At 43.2% G+C, this 22,262-nt stretch overlaps 1 protein-coding gene across 5 annotated transcripts in view; it reads right to left on the bottom strand.

The window, feature by feature from the left end:
- The window catches only part of ATAD2B (ATPase family AAA domain containing 2B), a 229,435-nt gene extending 211,177 nt beyond the window's left edge, over positions 1–18,258 (bottom strand). For all 5 annotated transcript variants that reach the window (XM_030920718.1, XM_030920716.1, XM_030920717.1 and 2 more), the window contains exon 1: positions 17,619–18,258. In XM_030920718.1, the coding sequence (XP_030776578.1) occupies positions 17,619–17,834 (216 nt within the window). In that variant the 5' untranslated portion in view covers positions 17,835–18,258. The remainder of the gene's footprint in view (positions 1–17,618) is intronic.
- Positions 18,259–22,262: the final 4,004 nt, after the last annotated feature.

Raw genomic sequence — 22,262 nt, 5'->3', positions numbered from 1 at the left:
AAAAAAAAAAAAAAAAGGAAGGTCATTTTCTGCTACACTATTTATAAAGTTAAAAGTATGGAGAAAGCCTGTGTGCCAACAGGTTAAATATGTGGCAGTATAATGATACAAAGAAATATCAGAAATATTAGAAAGGCTCCTGGTCAACAGTGTGAGGAAAAAAAAGAAATATTAGAAAGCCATCAAGAAAAATGAAATAAGCCAGGTGTGGTGGCTCACACCTGTAATCCCAGCATTTTGGGAGACCTAAAGCATGGTGGCACATGCCTGTAGTCCCAGCTACTCAGGAGGCTGAGGTGGGAGATCACTTGAGTCTAGGAGGTCAAGGCTGCAGTGAGCCATGACTGCACCACTGCACTCTAGCCTGGGTGACAAAGTGAGATATTGTCTCCAAAAAATAAATATATATATACACACACACACACATATATACATATATATTATACATACACACATATTGCACATGTACCTATGGGTACCACCTATGGGTTGTTTATATGTGTATATGTGTGTGTCATATGTGTGTGACACACATATAAACCCATGGTATACATGCAATGGTCAGAAGGATGTACAGCAGCTTCAACAGTGGTTATTCCTCAGAAGAACAAACTGGAGAAATTAGGGGAGCAGGGAAAAGCTCTTTTTTTCTGTGTATGTCCATATTATTTGAAATATTTATTTCATCATAACGTGTAGAAAATAAAACAAAACAAAGTAATATTTATTTCATACTTTTTAAGTAAGAATAAAATATTTCTCCAAAGAGCTGAGGTTGAGTCCTGCATAAGTTTGGCTTGCTTTTTTTTTATTTTGGTTTTTAAGAGATGAGATTTCATCAGGTTGGAGTGCAGTGGTATGATCATAACTCGCTACAGCCTCAAACTCCTGGGCTCAAGCGATCCTCTCACCTTAGCTTCCCAAGCAGCTGGGACTAAAGGCACACACGACCATACCAGGCCAATTTTTTGGGTTTTTTTTAATAGAGGTGAGGTCTCACTTTGTTTCCCAGACTGGTATCAAACTTCTGGCCTCAAGTGATCCTCCAACCTTGGCCTCCCAAAATGCTGGGATTACAGGTGTGAGCCACTGTCCACTCTTGCATACTCTTTTTTTTTTTTTTTTTTTTTTTTTGAGACAGAGTTTTGCTCTTGTTGCCCAGGCTGGAGTGCAATGGCGCAATCTCAGCTCACTGCAACCTCCACCTCCTGGGTTCAAGAGATTCTCCTGCCTCAACTTCCCGAATAGCTGGGATCACAAGCATCCACCACCACACTCTGCTAATTTTGTATTTTTAGTACAGACGGGGTTTCTCTACGTTGGTCAGGGTGCTCTCGACCTCCTGACCTCAGGTGATCCACCTGCCTAGGCCTCCCAAAGTGCTGAGATTACAGGCGTGAGCCACCACGCCCAGCCTGCAAACTCTTATCTTCATTGTCTGGTCACTCAATTGCAGCAATTAAAGAAAGGCACTTTCATTTCCAGTTGAAATGCTACGAATATTTTTTAAAGAGATGGTGTCGGCTGGGTGTAGTGGCTCACACCTGTAATCCCAGCAGTTTGGGAGGCCAAGGCAGGTGGATCACCTGAGGTCAGGAGTTTGAGACCAGCCTGACCAATATGATGAAACCCCATCTCTACTAAAAATACAAAAATTAGCTGGGCATGGGGGAGCACGCCTGTAGTTCCAGATACTTGGGAGGCTGAGGTACAATAATCGCTTGAACCTAGGAGGAAGAGGGTGCAGTGAGCCGAGGTCGCACCACTGCACTCCAGCCTGGGCAACAGAGCAAGACTCTGTCTCAAAAAAATATATAGGGTAAGAAGAAGGGAAGAACAGTGGAGGAGCATGTTAAAAAGTCTGCAGTAAAAGGTAACATAGGCCAGGCACGGTGGCTCACACCTGTAATCCCAGCACTTTGGGAGGCCAAGGTGGGCGGATCACCTGAGGTCGGGAGTTCAAGACCAGCCTGACCAACATGGAGAAACTCCATTTCTACTAAAAACACAAAATTAGTCTGTCATAGTGGCGTATGCCTGTAATGCCAGCTACTCAGGAGGCTGAGGCAGGAGAACTGCTTGAACTCAGGAGACAGAGGTCATGGTGAGCCGAGATTGCACCATTGCACTCCAGCCTGGGTAACAAGAGCGAAACTCCGTCTCAAAAAAAAAAAAAAAAAAAAAAAAAAAAAGAGGTAACAATATTTTTTTAAAGAAAAAATGAGAGTTAATTGGCCAGGCACAGTGACTTACACAGGAGGCTGAGGTGGGAGGATCACCTGAGCCCAGGAGGTCAAGGCTGCAGTTAGCCTTGATCGTGCCTCTTCACTCCAGCCTAGATGACAGGGTGAGATCTTATCCCAAAAAGAAACAAGAAGAAGAGGAGGAGAAGAAGAGGAGAGGAGAGGAGAGAGGGGAAGAGAGAAGAAGAGAGAAGTGAGCAAATAAATACAAGTATAAGTCTTAAGAGCAATCACACACACACAAAGCAAAACATAAAACTTAAAACCAGCAGAAGGTCCAGGCACAGTGACTCAGTGACTCATGCTTGTAATCTCAGCACTTTGGGAGGCCAAGGCAGGTGGATCACCTGAGGTCAGGAGTTTGAAAGCAGCCTGGCCAACATGGTGAAACCTCGTCTCTACTAAAAATCCAAAAATTAGCCAGGTGTGGTGGTGCGTGCCTATAACTCCAGCTACTCAGGAGGCTGGGGCAGGAGAATCGCTCGAACCTGGGAGGCAGCGGTTGCAGTAAGCCAAAATCGCGCCATTGCATACTACAACCTGGGTGACAGAACAAGACTCCTTCTCAAAAAAAGAAAAAAGGTAGAAGATGCACAAATTTGACTTAGTGAATATCTATAATCCTGCACCCCAACTGCAGAATACATATTCTTTTCCAGTGTTCATGAAACATTTACCAAAATAACCATAAACAATGTTCTAACAAAATAAGTCAGAACAAATTTCAAAAGACTGAAATCATATGTAGTATGTTCTCTGAGCACAATGGAATTAAGCTAGAAGTAATTAACAAAACTATAAACAGAAAATAGGCCAGGTACAGTGGCTCATACCTGTGATCCAAGCACTTACAAAGGCCAAGGTGGGAGGATCGCTTGAGTCTAGGAATTTGAGGCCAGACTGGGCAACAAAGGGAGATAACAAGACCCTCTCTAACAAAAAAAAATTTTCAAATTACCTAGGCCTGGTGGCACACACCTGTAGTCCTAGCTATTTGGGAGGCTGAGACAGAAGGATCACTTGAGTCCAGGAGTTCAAGGCTACAGTGGGCTACAATCATGTCACTGTACTCCAGCCTGGGTGAGAGAGTAAGACCCCATCTCAAAAAAAAAATGCAAGGAAAATAAATGCCCAACTATTTGGAAAGTAAGCAACATACTTCCAGATAACCAATGGATGAAAGAAGAAAGCAAATAGGAAATTAAAATATACTCTAAAAGGCCAGGCGCGGTGGCTCAAGCCTGTAATCCTAGCACTTTGGGAGGCCAAGACGGGCGGATCACGAGGTCAGGAGATCAGGACCATCCTGGCTAACACGGTGAAACCCCATCTCTACTAAAAACTACAAAAAACTAGCCGGGCGAGGTGGCAGGCGCCTGTAGTCCCAGCTACTCGGGAGGCTGAGGCAGGAGAATGGCGTGAGCCCGGGAGGCGGAGCTTGCAGTGAGCTGAGATCCGGCCACTGCACTCCAGCCTGGGTGACAGAGCGAGACTCCGTCTCATAAAAAAAAAAAAAAAAAAAAAAAAAATATATATATATATATATATATATATACGCTCTAAAATAAAAATTTACTTAAAAAAATACACCAGGAGAATTTGAAAAATAACAAAAATAATTTCAACAACAGCAAAAACTAGGTAGAAACTTAATGTGGGGCCGGGTACAGTGGCTCACATCTGTAATCCCAGCACTTTGGGAGGCTGAAGTAGGCGGATCACCTGAGGTCAAGAGTTCGAGACCAGCCTGGCCAACACAGTAAAACCCCCATCACTACTAAAAATACAAAAATTAGCCAGGCATGCATACTGGCCTACGCCTGTAATCTCAGCTACTCAGGAGGCTGAGACAGGAGAATCACTGGAAGCCATAAGACGTAGGTTGCAGTGAGCTGAGATGGAGCCACTGCACTCTAGTCTGGGTGACAGAGAAAGACTCTGTCTCAAAAATAAATAAATAAAAAATAAAAAGAATCTTAATGTGGAACAAGAGATTTCTGAGTATCTGACTAATCAATAAGTTCACACTATAATATATCCCATCTCTTAATGTTTTCCATCATACATTTTTATTTTTCTACATTTAACAGAAAATATACATTTATCCCCAGCACACAATAAACATTTACCAAAACTGACAATATATTAGGCCACAAAGAAAGCATCCAATCCTACAAGAGAAATATACAAACTATGTTAAGTGAGAGATGTTCCATGCTGTTAGGCTAACAATTTGAAGGTGTCAATTCTCTACAAATTAATCTATGAATTCAATATATTACTAATCAAAATTCTAGTTGGGGCCAGGCATGGTGGCTCACTCACACCTGTAATCCCAGCACCTTGGGAGGTCAAGGCGGGCAGATCATTTGAGGTCAGGGGTTTGAGACCAGCCTTGCCAACATGGTGAAATCCCAGCTCTACTAAAAATACAAAAATTAGCTGGGCATGGGTGCGTATGCCTGTAATCCCAGCTACTTGGGAGGCTGAAGCAGAAGTATCGCTTGAACCTGGGAGGTGGACGTTGCAGTGAGCCGAGATCACGCCACTGCACTCCAGCCTAGGCAACAGAGCAAGATTCCGTCTCGGGGGAAAAAAAAAAAATCTAGTTGGATCTTCTAAGTAACTCTATAATCGTAATTGAAATTAAAATTGAAAAACAACCCCCAGACATCTAAGTCAACCTTGAAAAATAACAAAGAGGAGAAACTTGTCCTTTAAGATAATAAGACATAACTCAAAACCATAGTATGAAAAATAGTATTGGCCTGGTAGAATGGCTCATGCCTGTAATCTCAATACTCTGGGAGGCTGACGCGAGAGGACTGCTTGAGCCTAGGTGGTCGAGGCTTCAGTGAGCTGTGATCACACCAGGGCACTCCAGCCTGGGTGACAGAGCAGGACCCTGGACAAAAAAAAAACCACACCAGTATGGGCCAGGCATGGTGGCTTACACCTGTAATCCCAACACTTCAGGAGGCCAGGGCAGGAGGATTGCTTGAGCCCAGGAGTTCAAGACTACCTGGGCAACACAGCAATAACCCTGTCTCTACAAAAAATTAAAAAAAAAAAAAAACAAAAAAAGTATAGTATTTCCATAAGCATAAACAGACCAACAGAAAAGAACACAGATCAGAACACAACATACATGAGAACTTAACGTATTACAAAGTGGCACCACAATGGACAAGTTGTCTAGCAGAATGAACAAAATGAATCAAAGACCTAAACAGTAAAACTGTATGTATGTATAAAGTCACAATGTAAACAGTATCCTTTAGTGTGGCACCAAAAAAAGTCAAAAGTCACAAATCTCTAATTACTCTTGAAAAACAATAATAAAATAGCAACTCCAGTAGAAAATAGTGAAATGGGCAAAAAACAAATCTTAACAGGCATTTCAGAGAGGAGGAAAGCAAAAAAAGTTAGCATGGACATAAAGAGTTACCCAAACTCATTAGTAACTAAAGAAAGGCTATTAAAAAGGTAGCTGATGCCAAATACTGGCAGGCAAGTGGAGATACAAGAACTCTCATACGCTATACTCCTACGAATGGAGACTAGAGCAGCATATCTAGAGGTAATATTTATTTTAAGTACACATATATTCTTCCACTCTTGGTGTCTATCTCAAAGAAATTCCCACACCAAGTCCACGAGGGACATTGCATCAGGGTATTAACTGCAGCAATATTTGCAGCAGCAGAGAAAAGGAAACAATTTAGGTACCCATCTCTTGAGGGTGAATAGTTAAAATGCAATGAATTGATGCTACAAAGTACTATGTAGCAGGTGGGAGTAGTGACTGTATGTATACAAAGTTACCACACAGATGAAAATATAATGGTTAAAAGAAAATAATAAAACAAGCTCTATACCTAAATACCACTTATGAAAACTTAAAAGACATACATATAAACCAACACAGTAACCAGGTATTCTATCATCTAAACATGTTAAATAGAGGGTTAAGGGCATTAGTAATTTTTTTGGGACAAGCATAAACTGTGCATGTGCCAGGCAGGTCAGTACTATCCTAGGCTAATGCAGACATATATGGTCACCCTACCTATTAAACACTACCCTCTGTAACCTAGGAAAACAAAGTCATGATTAAAAAAAAAAAAAATCCAACTCACCATGTAAAAAAAAAAGAGTACTGCTATGTTGTACAGGCTGGACTCAAACTCCTGGGCTCAAGCCATCCTTCCCTGCTTAGCCTCTAGAGTAGCTGGGATTACAGGTGTAAACAACCATGTCTGGCTACCAATTCTGTTTTGTTTGTTTGTTTTTTGAAACAGAGTCTTGCTCTGTTGCCAGGTTAGAATGCAGTGGCGCAATCTCAGCTCACTGCAACTTCCACCTCCTGGGTTCAAGTGATTCCCCTGCCTCAGTCTCCCAAGTAGCTGGGATTACAGGCACGCACCACCACGCTCAGCTAATTTTTTTGTATTTTAGTAGAGACGGGGTTTCACCATATTAGTCAGTCTGCTCTCAAACTCCTGACCTCATGATCCGCCTGCCTCAGCCTCCCAAAGTGCTGAGATTACAGGCATGAGCCACCACGCCCAGCCTCAATTCATTATTTTGCTTTTAACTATGCTGACTTCCCACACTTCAGAACATCAGTGAAATATAAACCACAAAAATATGCTAAAACCCTTACATAACTTATTTGGAGGTTATGATCACTCATCAACATGGATACTTACAAACTAATTACATTGCCGGGCGCAGTGGCTCAAGCCTGTAATCCCAGCACTTTGGGAGGCCAAGAGGGGCGGATCACAACGTCAGGAGATCGAGACCATCCTGGCTAACATGGTGAAACCCCGTCTCTACTAAAGAATACAAAAAACTAGCCAGGCGAGGTGGCGGGTGCCTGTAGTCCCAGCTACTCGGGAGGCTGAGGCAGGAGAATGGCCTAGATCCGGGAGGCGGAGCTTGCAGTGAGCTGAGATCCAGCCACTGCACTCCAGCCTGGGCGACAGAGCGAGACTCCGTCTCAAAACAAACAAACAAACAAACAAACAAACAAACTAATTACATTAATAAGTAAAAATCTGTAATATAATTTTATACCTTGTGTTACAACCTCAACCTAGGATCTCTTACAGAAAAATTCTTCCGGAAGTACATAATGCCCAAACATAAAGAGTTCAAATCCAAAGGGTCAGTATTCCACATAGTTGTAAAACAGGGAATAGTTTTAGGTTAAGCTAAAAGAGTTCACTATTCTTGGCCAGGCGCGGCGGCTCACACCTGTAATCCCAGCACTTTGGGCGGCCGAGGCAGGCAGATCACGAGGTCAGGAGATCGAGACCATCCTGGCTAACATGGTGAAATCCCATCTCTACTAAAAATACAAACAAATTAGCTGGGCGTGGTGGCAGGTGCCTGTAGTCCCAGCTACTTGGGAGGCTGAGGCAGGAGAATGGCGTGAACTCGGGAGGCGGAGCTTGCAGTGAGCAGACAGGGCACCACTGTACTCCAGCCTGGGCGACAGAGCGAGACTCCATCTTGGAAAAAAAAAAAAAAAAGAGTTCACTATTCTTTCATTATCTTTTCAGAGGTCAAATTTATTCCATAAGTGATTCATCTTCACCACTTTTAGAGGAAAAAGTTTCTTAACACTAAAAGTTTTAAATAACACATCCAAGTTTTAATCCAAGAAGTTTAATTTTCTACATTTCTCTGCAATTAGATTCCTACCAAAAACAAAACACAATGACAATTTTTTTAAGCAACTTCTAAATTTAAGTTCAAAAATAATGGCTGACAAGTTTTTTAAGTAACTTCTAAATTCAAGTCCAAAAATATCAGACCACTCCAATCATCCTAATTCTCCAAACCCTAATCACAAAACCAAATCTGAGTAAAGTCACTAACCACATAATATGCAAGAAAGTTGTTTGGCACATAAGAATAATTCCCTCTAACCATAGGTTTCTGCCAAATCTCTAAAATAATATCCTATTTCTTCACTTAATTCTAAATTTGCCACAAAAATATAGTGTTAGACTTTAAAGGCCCAAAAGGAGACAAGAATGGGTATAAACTTCAGACATAATGATTAAACCAAAGTAACTTAAGGGTGCTTTTGGCCCTTCTCTAAAACCCACACAGGAAGTGAGCCTGGAAACAGTAGCCCCTAGGCAGGCTGCTAAGTCACCTGAACAAATGTAGATGAAAGGGCACTAGACCTGAGAGAAGGGCTATTTTTTTTATGGCATGTATCTGTCTCCTCCACTAGACTTTAAGTACATCCCATGAAGCAGGGACTGTGCTTCATTCTCCACCTTACTGAATCAATGAGTGAATGAATGAACGAACAAAGGAACAAGCAAGCCTCACCATCAAAAACTAGGCTCTGGATTACCTCCAAATTTCTGTCTGGCAAGACTAGAGAACATACTTTGTGGGTATTTTAAGCACCATTTCTTTCAGGATTCCAATTTGGGTCCTAGAATACAGATATAAACTAACAATGCTAAAGATGTTTAATTTACTAATGCAAATCTTCATATATAAATATGCTATATAATGTCTTTTCAAGAGGCTTAAAGTATGAAACATTTTTTCAAATGGAAAACACTTTAGTCCCCCTAGAGATAGTTTCCCAGAGCATAAAAGCAAATGTATACACTATAAATTAATATCACCAAGTAGAGGGAAAGATAGCAGCACAAGTATACCTCTAATAGAGACCACAAGGCCCAGACTTTCAGTCTGCTTACAGGGATTTACTTTTTCCCAAAGCCAACTTAAAAATATTGAGAAGAGCCAGGTGCAGTGGCTCATACCTGTAATCCCAGCTACTCAGCAGGTTGAGTCAGGAGGATTCGTTGAGGCCAGTAGTCCAAAACCAGCCTGGGCAACATAGTGAGACTCCTGTCTTGAAAAATAAAAATACAGCTGGGCATGGTGGCTCACGCCTGTAATCCCAGCACTTTGGGAGGCCAAGGCGGGCGGATTACCTGAGGTCAGGAGTTCAAAACCAGCCTGACCAACATTGAGAAACCCCATCTCTACTAAAAAAAATACAAAATTAGCCATGCGTGGTGGTAGGCTCCTGTAATCACAGCTACTCGGGAGGCTAGGGGGGAAGAATCGCTTGAACCTGGGAGGTGGAGGTTGCAGTGAGCTGAGATTGCACCATTGCGCTCCAGCCTGGGCAACAAGAGTGAAACTCCGTCTCAAAAAAAAAGAAAGAAAAACTAAAATACAGGCCAGGAGTGGTAGCTCACTCCTATAATCCTAGCACTTTAGGAAGCCAAGGCCAGAGGATTTCTTGAGCCCAAGAGTTTGAGACCAGCTTTGGCAACATAGCAAAACCTTGTCTCTACAAAAAAAAAAAAAAAAAAAAAAAGCCAGGTGTGGTAACACATGCCTGTAGTCCCAGCTGCTCAGAGGCTGTGGTGGGAGAATTCATTGAACTCAGGAGGTCAAGGTTGCAGTGAGCTGTGATTGCACTACTGCACTTCAGCCTGGGCAACAGAGCAAGATCCTGTCTCAAAAAATATATATATACTACATATATGTCTACTATGTACCCACAAAAAAAATTTTTAATAAAAAATGAAACAAAAAATATAAATATACACATATATAATAAAATATTAAGGAAAAATATTGCAAAAACAATCTCTGTACAATATGCTTGCTCCTCTCCCTACATACTGCCTCCTGAAATCAGGCTGCAGGAAATTACTGAAAATTATTGTCCTATATTTCATATCCCTATATGCTACTATTCCCACTTTCAGTCCCAATACACTCCTAGACACCACAATTCCAGACAGCCAGGTAAAAACTGTCTATAAACGGTAGGTATACTTACAGTATAAAACAGCTGCCCCTTTCACTTTTTCAGATGTTGATGGAAACTACTGATTGAACAACATCAAAGAGTAATAAGTGAGGTAAAGAAATACAGATGAAACAAGATATACAAGTAGAGAAGACAGAACTAGATTTAAATATTACCTTCAGCCTTCCACAGGCCACTTAACTCTTAGGCAACTCAATTTCCTCAGTTGTAAAATGGGGGTAGCATCACTTGCTTTATAGAGTTGTTACAAGGATTGAATGAGACAGCATTAAACAACACCTGGCATGTATAAGATGCTAAATAAACCTTGGTTTACTCTTCTCCTTATTAGGGTAAAATGCAACAAGTGAGTATGGCAAAAAAGAAAGATTGTCGGCTAGGCATGGTGGTGCACACCTGTAACCCTAACACTTTGGGAGGCCAAAGCAGGAGAACTGCTTGAGGCCAGTAGTTCAAGACTAGCCTGGGCAACATAAGAAGACCACCCATCTCTATTTAAAAAAAAAAAAAAAGAGAGAGAGAGAGATTGTCAAAGTGAAAATAATTTAAAATGAGTCATACTTTCCATTAATTCATTCAAAAAGTATTAATTGGCCAGGCACAGTGGCTGTAATCCCAGCACTTTGGGAAGCCAGGGTGGGCAGACTGCTCAAGCCCAGGAGTTCAAGAGCAGCCTGGGCAATGCGGCGAAACCCCATCTCTACAAAAAATACAAAAATTAGCTGACTGTGGTGGCTTATGCCTGCAGGTATTTGGGAGGCTGAGGTGGCAGGATCACTTCAGCACAAGAGGCAAAGACTGCAGCTAGCCAAGATCATGCCACTGCACTCCAGCCTCGGAGACAAAGTGAGAACTTCTCAAAAAAAAAAAAGTATTAGGGGCCGGGAGCAGTGGCTCACGCCTGTAATCCCAGCACTTTGGGAGGCCGAGGTGGGCGAATCACCTGAGGTCAGGAGTTCCAGACCAGCCTGTTCAACACAGTGAAACCCCGTCTCTTCTAAAAATACAAAAATTAGCTGGGTGAGGTGGCGCCTGTCTGTAATCCCAGGTACTCAGGAGGCTGACGCAGAAGACTCACTTGAATCCGGGAAGTGGGGGTTGCAGTGAGCTGAGGTCGCACCACTGTACTCCAGCATGGGCAACAAGAGGGAAACTGTCTCAAAAAAAAAAAAAAAAAAAAAAAAAAAAAAATTCTTAGGCCAGGCACAGTAGCTCACGCCTGTAATCCCAGAACTTTCAGAGGCCAAGACAGGCAGATCTCCCGAGGTCAGGATTTCAAGACCAGCCTGGTCAACATGGTGAAACCTCGTCTCTACTAAAAATATAAAAATTAGCTGGACATGGTGGCTCATGTCTGTAATCCTGGCTACTCAGGAGACTGAGGCAGGAGAATCGCTGGAACCCAGGAAGCGGAGGTTGCAGTGAGCCGAGATGGAGCCACTGTACTCCAGCCTGGGCAACAGAGCGAGACTCTGCCTTAAAAAAAAAAAAAAGTATTAATTGGGCACTGACTGACACATGCTGTTCTAGGCACTCAGGATACAGGTGTCAACATAATAGTCTCTGTCTTTAAAGCACACACATAAAAAAGAGTTCCACCAAAACATTCAGTGAGTAGAGAACTAGAAGTCTTACCACACTAAGTACCTATGCCATTCATTTGGCACTTACTTTGAACGAATTTACCTTGTTAATAACTTCTCATTAGCATACCATGTGCACATTTACAGTACTTAGGGTAAAAACTGTGTTTTATTTATCCTCTATTCTCAAAGTTCTATAACCATGATATTCTCAAAATGGGTCAGCTCCCTGAAATGCTATTCATTCATTCATTCACTCATTTAACAGATATTTATTGAACATTTTCAGCATTGTGTCAGGCGCTGTATTTCGGCCCTGGGAATACAGCATTTGGGGAAAAACAAAATGTAGTGCCTGCCTTCATGGCACTTACGGTCTACTCTAATAGAAGAGTTTAGGGGAGAAAGACTTTAGCCAAAGGTATATATCCTATCTCCAGATAAAACTAAAAACTTACTGCTCAAAAAAAAAACTAACTTATATTTAAATAAAGTTAACACATATATATGATTTCCCCCCTAAATATCTACTTCCATATAACTTTTTATCCAAAAATTCCCAATGCTTTTTACTCAATAACTCATTGTTCATAGAATCCCCCTCCAGAGAGGAGGCATAAAAGAAGTATAAAATATTCCTATTGCAAGACCAAAAACCTAAGTACAAAGAAATCCACTTGGACCGGGTGCAGTGGTTCACACCTGTAACCTCAGCACTTTGGGAGACCGAGGCGGGCAGGTCACCTGAGGTCAGGAGTTCAAGACCAGCCTGACCAACATGATGAAACCCTGTCTCTACTAAAAAATACAAAAATTAACCAGGTGTGGTGGCAGGCACCTGTAATGCCAACTACTTGGGAGGCTGAGGCAGGAGAATTGCTTGACCTGGGAGGCAGAGGTTGCAGTGAGCCGAGATTGTACCACTATACTCCAGCCTGAGCTACAGAGTGAGACTCCATCTCAAAAAAAAAAAGAAAAGAAAAGAAATCCACTCGAGTTGATTATGCACACAAACAAAACGGATAATGCACCCAAATGAAACTTCATTGTGTACGTCCTAAAAGAAATGCCAAACATATCATTCAAAGTAATACGGTACTTAGATCCCTGAATAGACAGGATCACTCTACATTCAGGTGCAAACACTGGTTGGGCTTCTCAGTTCTCGTAACAGTAGTAATTCTACCACTTGTCCAGCTGGATTCCAAAAGTTATGAGTTTATCTATAATTGGGTATTTAGGAGACCTGCAATAAAACATCTACCAAAGGATGGTTTAAAAAGACTTCTTGCCAGGGAAAATGATTTAAGGAATTAGTATGCATTCACTTCTATAGGCTTTATAAGTTTCATCCATGACCTAAACAACAGAATGTGTGTATATCTGGACTACAAAAATAGCCAGTAACTGAATTTAAGCTGCATTTTCACTTGGCTACCAGAGACAATCCTATGAACTCCACCATTGCTTTGGTTCGAAATTGTGGCAGGGAACATTGTCACGTTACAATATTACCTATATTGTACTCCATGTGAATCTGATACAGTATAAGGAAAAACTTGCTCTGTTTTGAGGAACTTATATTTTCCCCTGCTCATCTGAGAGTTACATACATTATGAGATTTCCAGATTTCCCCCTCAGACTTCTTTTACCTCTTTAACCCTCAACTTCGACCACTCTGCTTTGTTATGTTGGCAAATGCATGAGTGTTGGAAAGGGAAAAGCACAGGGTGATAAAAGTATACTAAAGAAGGACCTAGGGTTTTTTTAATTAAATAAAAATAAAGTAATACAGCATTTTACTTCTAAAGTTACTCAAAATATTTATTTTGATCTCACAAGATGGGGATTCACAGTCAATGATTACCCCAAAAATCCCAAAAAGCTAGCAAAAAAGTCAGAAATAGCAGCAAACAGACCTAACAAGGAGAGGTAGAAAAAAAGAGTCCAAATATTTTTCAAAGATTGCTGTCCAGTTTTGTGAATACAGTATTAGATTGTTTACTAGGAGTAACACCTAGGTGCAGCAAACAAACGCTAATGACTGAGGGCCAGATTAACTGACATAAAAGAGGTCAAGCTTTATGAAAGCTTGCAGGAAAAAAAAAGCCACAGTATATAGGAGTAATTACATCTAACTGCATAGCACTAAAAGACAGCTTGACATTTTAAAAGTGTGGGCATTGTGGGTAATGATAAGGGAGGAAAAAATAATAATAAAATTTAAAAGTGTGGGCACAAAGGCAATCTACAGATTAGGAGAAAACTCTGCAAACCATGTATGTGATAAGCAGTTAATTTCCAAAATACATAGGGTAGCCTTGCGACTCTGCAGGAAGAAAACATTTGTTAATGGGCAAAACAGAATTTTAAGGCTGCAGTGAACCACTCCTAAGACCCTGTTTTAAAAAAAAAAAAAAAAAAGGTCCTAATTAAATAGACACTTCTCAGGTATATAAAAAAGTGCTCAACATTACTAATCATCAGGGAAATGCAAATCAAAACCACAATGATATATCACCTCACACCTGTCAAAATGGCTCTTGTCAAAAAGACAACAGACAACAAATAATGGCGAGATGTGGGAAAAAGGGAATCCTGGTACATGTCAGTAGAAACGCAAAATGGTGCAGCCACTATGGAAAACAGTATGAAAGTTCCTCAAAAAAATTAAAAATAGAACTACCATATGATCTGGCAATCCCACTTCTGGGTATTTATCCAAAGGAATTGAAATCAGGATTTCGACGGACATCTGCACTCCCATGTTCGCTGTAGCATTATTCATAATAGCTAAGATATGGAAACAATCTAAATGTCCAACAAGAGATGAATGTAGTAAACGTGGTGTACATGTGTGCATGCCCAGTGGAATACTATTAAGCCTAAGAAGGAAATCCTGCCATTCACAACAACACAAATGTACCTCGATGACGTTACACTAAATAATATAAGCCAGTCCCAGAAACACACATACTGTATGATCTCACTTATATGTGGAATCTAAACTAGCAAATTCACAGAAGCAGAGAGTAGAAGGGTGATTGCCAGGGTCTTGCGGGGAGGCAATCAAGTTTCACTCATGCCAGATAAATAAGTTCTGGAGATCTATAAAGCATAGTGCCTACATCTAAGGATATTGCATTGCATACTTAAAATTGTCTAAGAGGGTAGATTTTATATCAAGTGTTCTTACCACAAAAATAATACTCATAATACATTCATAATAAAAGGGACAGGGAAACTTTAGGAATGATGGATATGTCTATGGTGTTGATGGTGGTGGTGGTTTCACAAATATATACTTATCTCTAAACTCACAGAGTTATATACACTAAGTACCACATTTTACATGTCAAAAAATAAAAAAAGGCTTTTCATACTGAAAAAAAGAAAAAGAAAATAATTCCAATAATCTGCAGAATGTATATTTTCCCCCATCCTATGCATACACTACTTGGGAAAAAGACAAAACTATAAGAAAAGCTCATAGTGCTATGACTTTTTAAAGCAAATAAAATGTCTCTGGACACAGTGAACGAAATAATCTAAAAACAGAGGGAAAAGAGGGGAAAACAGGCATCAAGTATAGCTAGTTAAAAACATGGCACAAAAGCAGAAAAAGGAGAAACTCCTCAATTACAAACAGGAATATTATGTTACAAACAGGAATATTATGTTACAAACAGGACTACATTTCTTTCTACAAAAATCATGGGCAACCCCATTTTGCATCAAATAAGACTTTACAGACACTGGCAAATGTCTATTATAGACCCCACAGACATAGAGGGTGCCTTTAAGTACTTCAGAAAGGGTGAACCAGGAGTGCTCAATTTCTACAAAACTAGAGAAGAGCTAACCATAAATATACAACCTGCTTCATAAATATGTAGTCCATAAACTTAATAAATTCAGAATTATAACTTATCCTCTTCTAAAGGTCCAATCGCTATGTAAGAGTAGTAAGTCTCTAAAAAACCTTTCAGAGAAAGCAATTAGATCACTCCATCATCTCCTAGAGCCATAACATAAATCTTCTTAAGACTGAAAAACAAATATTTCAAAGTAAATCTTTAGTAGCCTGTTATTTATGGCACTTTAAAACATTTTAAAAGGATCTTTGAAACAAAGTTTCATTAGTATCCTTCTACAAAGAGCTCTCATATCTTTCATTCTTTTAGCAATTTAAAAGCTACCAAATGTTCATTTCCTCATTAGATTATTGATTCCTAGCCTTTTAACATCTCTATAACAGCTGCTTGACAAATTACCTCACCTTATTCCTCAGGGGGTAAGGACAGCATGATAGCCATGAATTCAAAAATGGGACCACAAACTGATGAGTGAAGATGAGCTAATTGCTGCAGATGAGTTAGACACTGCTCTAACAGACTAGGCACTCACATAGCATGATACAATTAAATGCTTACACCCTAAATATTTTCTTTGTCCTTAAATGTAGAGAAAACATATTTTCTTAAATTGAGTTTTATTTTAAAATATGTGATAGCCTCAGTAGGTCAAGAAGCTTGAACATGTTTGGAATAGTTTCTACCGAAAGCCTCGTCTTCAAAGTACTTATTCCCAATAGTTTGCACAACTTTCAGATTTAACCTTATTTCAACCTAAGAGATCCGTAAGCCCCCAAAATAGTCTATTAAATAGGACAGTTATAATGCCCAAAATTTTATCAAATAAAAGCCAAGACGATTTTCAAAGGTATAATAAAAATATTTCAGAGTAGTATCGTAAAATACTCCTGTTGTCTCTGCCTAGATCCGTTGTTAGTGTCAAAACAGTTTAAGAACAAAGAGAAAAAGCACACACAAACCGCGATCTTGTAGACCCCTAGAACATAAAATATTGCTTCCCCCCAATAAGAACCACAAAATGGTGTGGAATTAAAGGAGCATTTTAAATGAACAGCATTTTCCAGCCAAATTACTTAGCAAGTCAGCCTCTTTTAGACAGAAGCAATACACTCTTCTCTGAATTCAGAAACAATTTCATAGTAAAATAAAGGTGTCAATTCCTTTTTAAAGCAATAAATATCTGTGTTTAGCTTTATACTGTAGGTAACAAAATTTCAAGATCTTTCAATCACTTTTTTAATTCAATCACCAGGGTCTTCAAATGTCATTTTTGCAACTGCATGACAACAATGGTGTTCATTCAACTTTTGTAATATAGTCCCATAACCAAAATGTAGACACCCAAGAAACCACAGTTTTGGCATGATAGTGCTGACTATCCGAAACATTCCACTTCTTTCTTTCGACGTGCTCCTTCTGTGACCTGAAAGCTCTGGTTCCTACTAGCACCTTGGTGAGCTAGCTGGCTGGTTCCCCAGCTATAATATCATGTTTGATCTCTCCTGCCTGGAGAGGCGATAGCGTTGATTTTGTTTTTAAAGTTGGTGTCAGAGCAGTTACAAACTTTTTTCAGCATCCCTGCCTGGCTGCCAACTGGAGCTCTCTGTTCACTTCCTCACCAATTTGAACCACCCCCAAACTGAGAGTAAGCTGGAGTTAGACAGCGGCAGGAACTGACACACTTTCAAGAAGGGTTTGACACCGCAGAAAACTTTCACTTCTCCAACCCTTCCACCCAAGGGTTCTGGCCCTTCGCTCTTGCTTCCCCGCTAGAATTCCCCTCTGGGGCAGGACAAGGACACGGACAGCAGATCGTTCGAATGACCCCGAAAGGGACCCCCAAAGCCCTCTCCCCTGGACTCATGGGCTGTTCTTTACACAAAAGAGCCGGGCCAGCTTGAAAAGCAAAGGGACAGCGTCGCGGCCCTTCTCCTGGGTGCCACCCTCCACCGCGCCCGCAGACCCTGTCTCCAGCCGCCCGAGCAGTCTCCACTGGAGGCTTCCTGCCCCCAACCCGGCCAGACAAAGCCTCCGCAGCCGGGCCGACACTTCCGAGCCTCCGGACTCGGGACGCCGCGCTCTTACCCTGGCCTCATCCAGAGTGACGCCGGCGCCACCGCTTCCCCCGGCCTTGGCGGCGGGGCAGCTGGCGGCGCGGGTCTTGGAGGAGCGGGTCCGAGAGGAGATGAAATGGCTGCTGCCTCCGGTCGCCCCAGGCTCTGCTCCGGCCCCAGGCCCAGGCCCGGGACCAGGAGACTTGGACCCGAGAAGGCGGAGAGAGCTCTTCCGGGTGTTCACCATGGTCCAGCCAGGGGGACGGAGTCCACGCCGCGCCCGGGAAAGCCGAGCAAGGCCGGCCCGCCGGCCGGTCAGTCAGGGCCAGCGAAGCCGAGCCGGGCAGTGAGAGACGAGCCGGTCCGGAGCGTGCAGAGCGCAGACGAGCACAAGAGAGAGCCGGGCAGAGGAAGGGAAGTCGGCGTGAGCAAGCGGCGAGCGGGAAGCGGGGGCGGTGCTGCAGGCGGCAGCACAGACACTCCGCCGGCTTCGCCCTCCTCAGCGGGAGCTGAGCGGAGCCGCCATTTCTACCCCTTTCTCTCCCGTTCTCGCTCTCGAGCTCCGTGCGTCAGGGCTCCAGCGCCGCAGGGCCAACGAAACCGCTTCCGGCCGCAGCCGCGGCGGGGCGCTGCGAGGCCAGCCAGCCCTTCCCGGCAGCTCTCTCCTCTCCCCGCGGCCTCCAGCTGCCCCGCCCCCGGCGCGGCGTCAGCGCTTGGCGGCCGGGGAGCGACGCTCTGGGCTGTCAGCTCGATGGTTTCCAGGTCTCCGGTACCGCAAGGCTAGGGGGACCAGAAAAGCCAGACCGATCAGGACGAGTTCGGGCGTGGACTTGGGCCAGAAGCTCTCACGCCCAGCCAGGCCTGAATGGCCCCAGACCCCACCGTCTCCCCCGTGGCCTGGATGGAGCAGGGGACGGCCGGCGAAGGCACGGGGTGAAAGGGGAGCGGCGACGAAGTCGCGAGGAGCTAGCTGACTGGGAATCCCCGAGCTACCCGAGGCAAAACACTGAACTTGAGTCTCACTTTTCATGCCTGTAAAAATAAGAATGACAGCTGTGATTAAAAATTGATCTGGGCGGTATCTGGAACGTGGTAAGCTTAAGACGAAAAGTGGGGGGGGGGGGCGGGAAACACCACGCTAGAACCCTGCGTCTTTAAACAAAGCGAGGCAGGGTCGTTTTCTATCCCCTTAGCCAGATCTAAGGCGGAGTCAAAAAATGAGTTCCCTCTAAGAGCCGCCTCTATCACCGTCCCCTACCCCCGGCCCGCTGGAGAATTAAGAATTCAAAAAGCTGAGCCCAAAGATATAACATTTGCAATTTAACTTCCAAAGAAAAAAAAATTAAGCCATACAATTCATATGAAAAGCTCTGCTGTAGGCCGGGTGCGGTGGCTCACGCCTGTAATCCCAGTACTTTGGGAGGCCGGGGTGGGTGGATCACCTGAGGTCAGGAGTTCGAGGCCAACCTGACCAACATGGTGAAACCGTGTCTCTACTAAAAATACAAAAAAATAGACGGGTGTTGTGGCGGGCACCAGTAATCCCAGCTGCTCGGGAAGCTGAGGCTGAGAATCACTTGAACCCAGAAGATGGAGGTTGCAGCGAGCCGAAATGACGCCACTGCGCTCCAGCCTGAACAACAGAGCCAGACCTTGTCTCAAAAAAAAAGAAAAGAAAAGAAAAGGAAGGAAGAAGAAAGAAACGGAAGGAAGGAAAAAGAAAGGAAGGAAGGAAGGAGAGAAAAAACTTTGCTGTAAAGTAGGAATTAGGTTCATTTCAAAAATTCACAATACAGGTAGGGAGCGGTGGCTGACACCTGTAATCCCAGCACTTTGGGAGGCTGAGGCAGGTGGATCACTTGAGGTCAGGAGTTCGAGACCAACCTGACCAACATGGTGAAACCCCATCTCTACTAAAAATACAAAAAATTAGCCAGGTGTGGTGGCGCATGCCTGTAATCCCAACTACTTAGGAGGCTGAGGCAGGAGAATCGTTTGAACCTGGGAGGCAAAGGTTGCAGTGAGCCGAGATCGTGCCACTGCACTCCAGGCTGGGTGACAAAATGAGACTCTGTCTCAAAAAAAAAAAAAAATCACAGTACATTAGACATAGCCTACTGGTTATTGGGCAGAAGTTTATTAAACTCTTTATTAAACTAAGAAAACTTGAAGACTCAAGAAACGTCCTGAAAATGACCAAATGGCATCAAACTTAGAGCATTCTGGCCATCTAAGCTCCCAGTCATTCCAAAAACTGTACAACACTGGGAATGAGAATGTTTTTTTCTATTTGGGAACCAGTATGGATTCCAGAATAGATAAATCCTTCTGACACAATTTGCATGCCACATCCTCTCCTGGACACTTCACCTGCCACTTAGAGCTGGCGTCTTAATGGGTGTGGATTCCTCATAATGGAACCATACCTGGATTTTCCTGGGTCAGGTAGCTATTACATCCCTGAGCAGAATAAACAAGTATCAATTCCTGTGGAAAGAGACTGGTTTCGACCAGGCACTGTAACTCGCACCTGTATTCTCAGCACTTGGAGGCCGAGGTGGGAGGATGGCTTGAGACCAGGAGTTGGAGACCAGCCTGGGCAACATAGTGAGATCCTCTCTCTACCAAAAAGAGAGAGAGACAGGGTCTCGCTCTGTCACCCAGGCTGGAGTGCAGTGGCACAACCTCAGCTCACTGCAGCCTCGACCTCCCAGGCTCAAGGGATCCCCCTGCCTCAGCTTCCCCAGTAGCTGGGACTACTGGGTGTGGTGCCTGTGGTCCCAGCCACTCCTGAGGCTGAGGCGCCATCAATCACTTGAGCCCAGGATGACCAGGCGGCAATGAGCCAAGTTCATGTACTTTAGCCTGGGTGACAGAGTAACACCCTGTCTCAAAAAAGATTTTTTTAAAATGGTAGGGTGCAGTGGCTCACGCCTGTAATCTCAGCACTTTGGGAGGCCAAGGCTGGCAGATCACTTGAGGTCAGGAGTTTGAGACCAGCCTGACCAACATGGTGAAACCCCATTTCTACTAAAAATACAAAAAATTAGCTGAGCATGGTGGCAGACGCCTGTAATGTCAGCTATTCGGGAGGCTGAGGCAGAATAATCACTTGAACCCAGGAGGTGGAGGTTGCAGTGAGCTGAGATTGCACCACTGCACTCCAGTCTGGGCAACAGTGCAAAACTCCATCTTGGAAAAAAAAAAAAAAAACAGGCTAGTGTCCTGCAGAGGTGTGTAGTATGCAAATTATATACAAAGGATTTGTGTGCTTTCCTCCTTTGTTTTTGTTTGTTTGTTTTTGTAGTCCTAAATTGGGAAGGCCAAGTTACCATAACCTATACCATTTACTATCAACAAATGTTAACCTTATTTATTTATTTGAGATGGAGTCTTGCTCTGTCGCTCAGGCTGGAGTGCAGTGGTGCGATCTGGGCTCACTGCAACCTCCGCCTCCCGGTTTCAAGCGATTCTCCTGCCTCAGCCTCCCAAGTAGCTGGGGCTACAGGCGTGTGCCACCACGCCCAGCTAATTTTTTGTAGTTTTAGTAGAGATGGGGTTTCACCGTGTTTGCCAGGATGGTCTTATCTCCTGACCTCGTGATCTGGCTGCCTTCGCCTCCCAAAGTGCTGGAATTACAGGTGTGAGCCACTGCGCCTGGAGGTAACAAATGTTAATTTTAAATCCAACTGAGCTTGAGCCCAGGAGTTTGAGACCAGCCTGGGCAACATAGTGAGACCCTGTCTCTAGAAAATATATAAGTAAATAAATAAATCCAACTGGCATTAGGTACTCTGCTAGGCCAGGAAATACACAGATTTTTAAAAATCAAGAACGTTTAAACATTCTCAAAGAGGCGGGCGCGGTGGCTCACGCCTGTAATCCCAGCACTTCGGGAGGCCGAGGCCGGCGGATCATGAGATCAGGAGTTCAAGACCAAGATCAGGAGTTCAAGAGCTTGCTGTGAGCCGAGATAGCGTCACTGCACTCCAGCCTGGACAACAGAGCGAGACTCCGTCTCAAAAAAAAAAAAATCCTCAAAGAACACACAGACATAGAGGGAATGAATAAGATAGGGAAGAAACTGGTAAACTGCAATACAATGTGATAAGAAAGAATGAGGCAGAGGCCATTAATTCCAGCAGGGATTTTAGGGAAAACCTCTGAGAGATAATGAACCCTGAGATATGTGTTGAACCCCAAAATTGTAGACAAAAGAAAGAAAGACTTGAAAAAGATATGGCCAAGCAAGTTGGCTCACGCCTATAAATCCTAGCACTTTGGGAGGCTGAGGTGGGAGGATGGCTTGAGCTCAGGTGTTCAAGACCAGCCTGGGCAACATAGTGAGACCCCATCTCTATAAATTAAAATAAAATTTAAAAAGAAAGAAAAAGGGCTGGTTGCAGTGGCTCATGCCTGTAATCCCAGAATTTAGGGAGGCTGAAGTAGGAGAATCTCTTGAGCTCAGGATTTCAAGACCAGGCTGGGCAACATAGTGAGACCCCATCTCTACAAATTAAAATAATTTTTTTTAAAAAAGGAGGCCAGGCGCAGTGGCTCACGCCTGTAATTCCAGCACTTTGGGAGGTTGAGGCAGGTGGATCATGAGATCAGGAGTTCAAGACCAACCTGGCCAAGATGGTGAAACCCTGTCTCTACTAAAAATACAAAAAAA

Source organism: Rhinopithecus roxellana, chromosome 17, assembly GCF_007565055.1.
Source record: "Rhinopithecus roxellana isolate Shanxi Qingling chromosome 17, ASM756505v1, whole genome shotgun sequence".
Lineage (NCBI taxonomy): Eukaryota > Metazoa > Chordata > Mammalia > Primates > Cercopithecidae > Rhinopithecus > Rhinopithecus roxellana.
The sequence above is the reverse complement of the archived record's forward strand: the minus strand, read 5'-3'. Positions and strand labels throughout refer to the sequence as shown.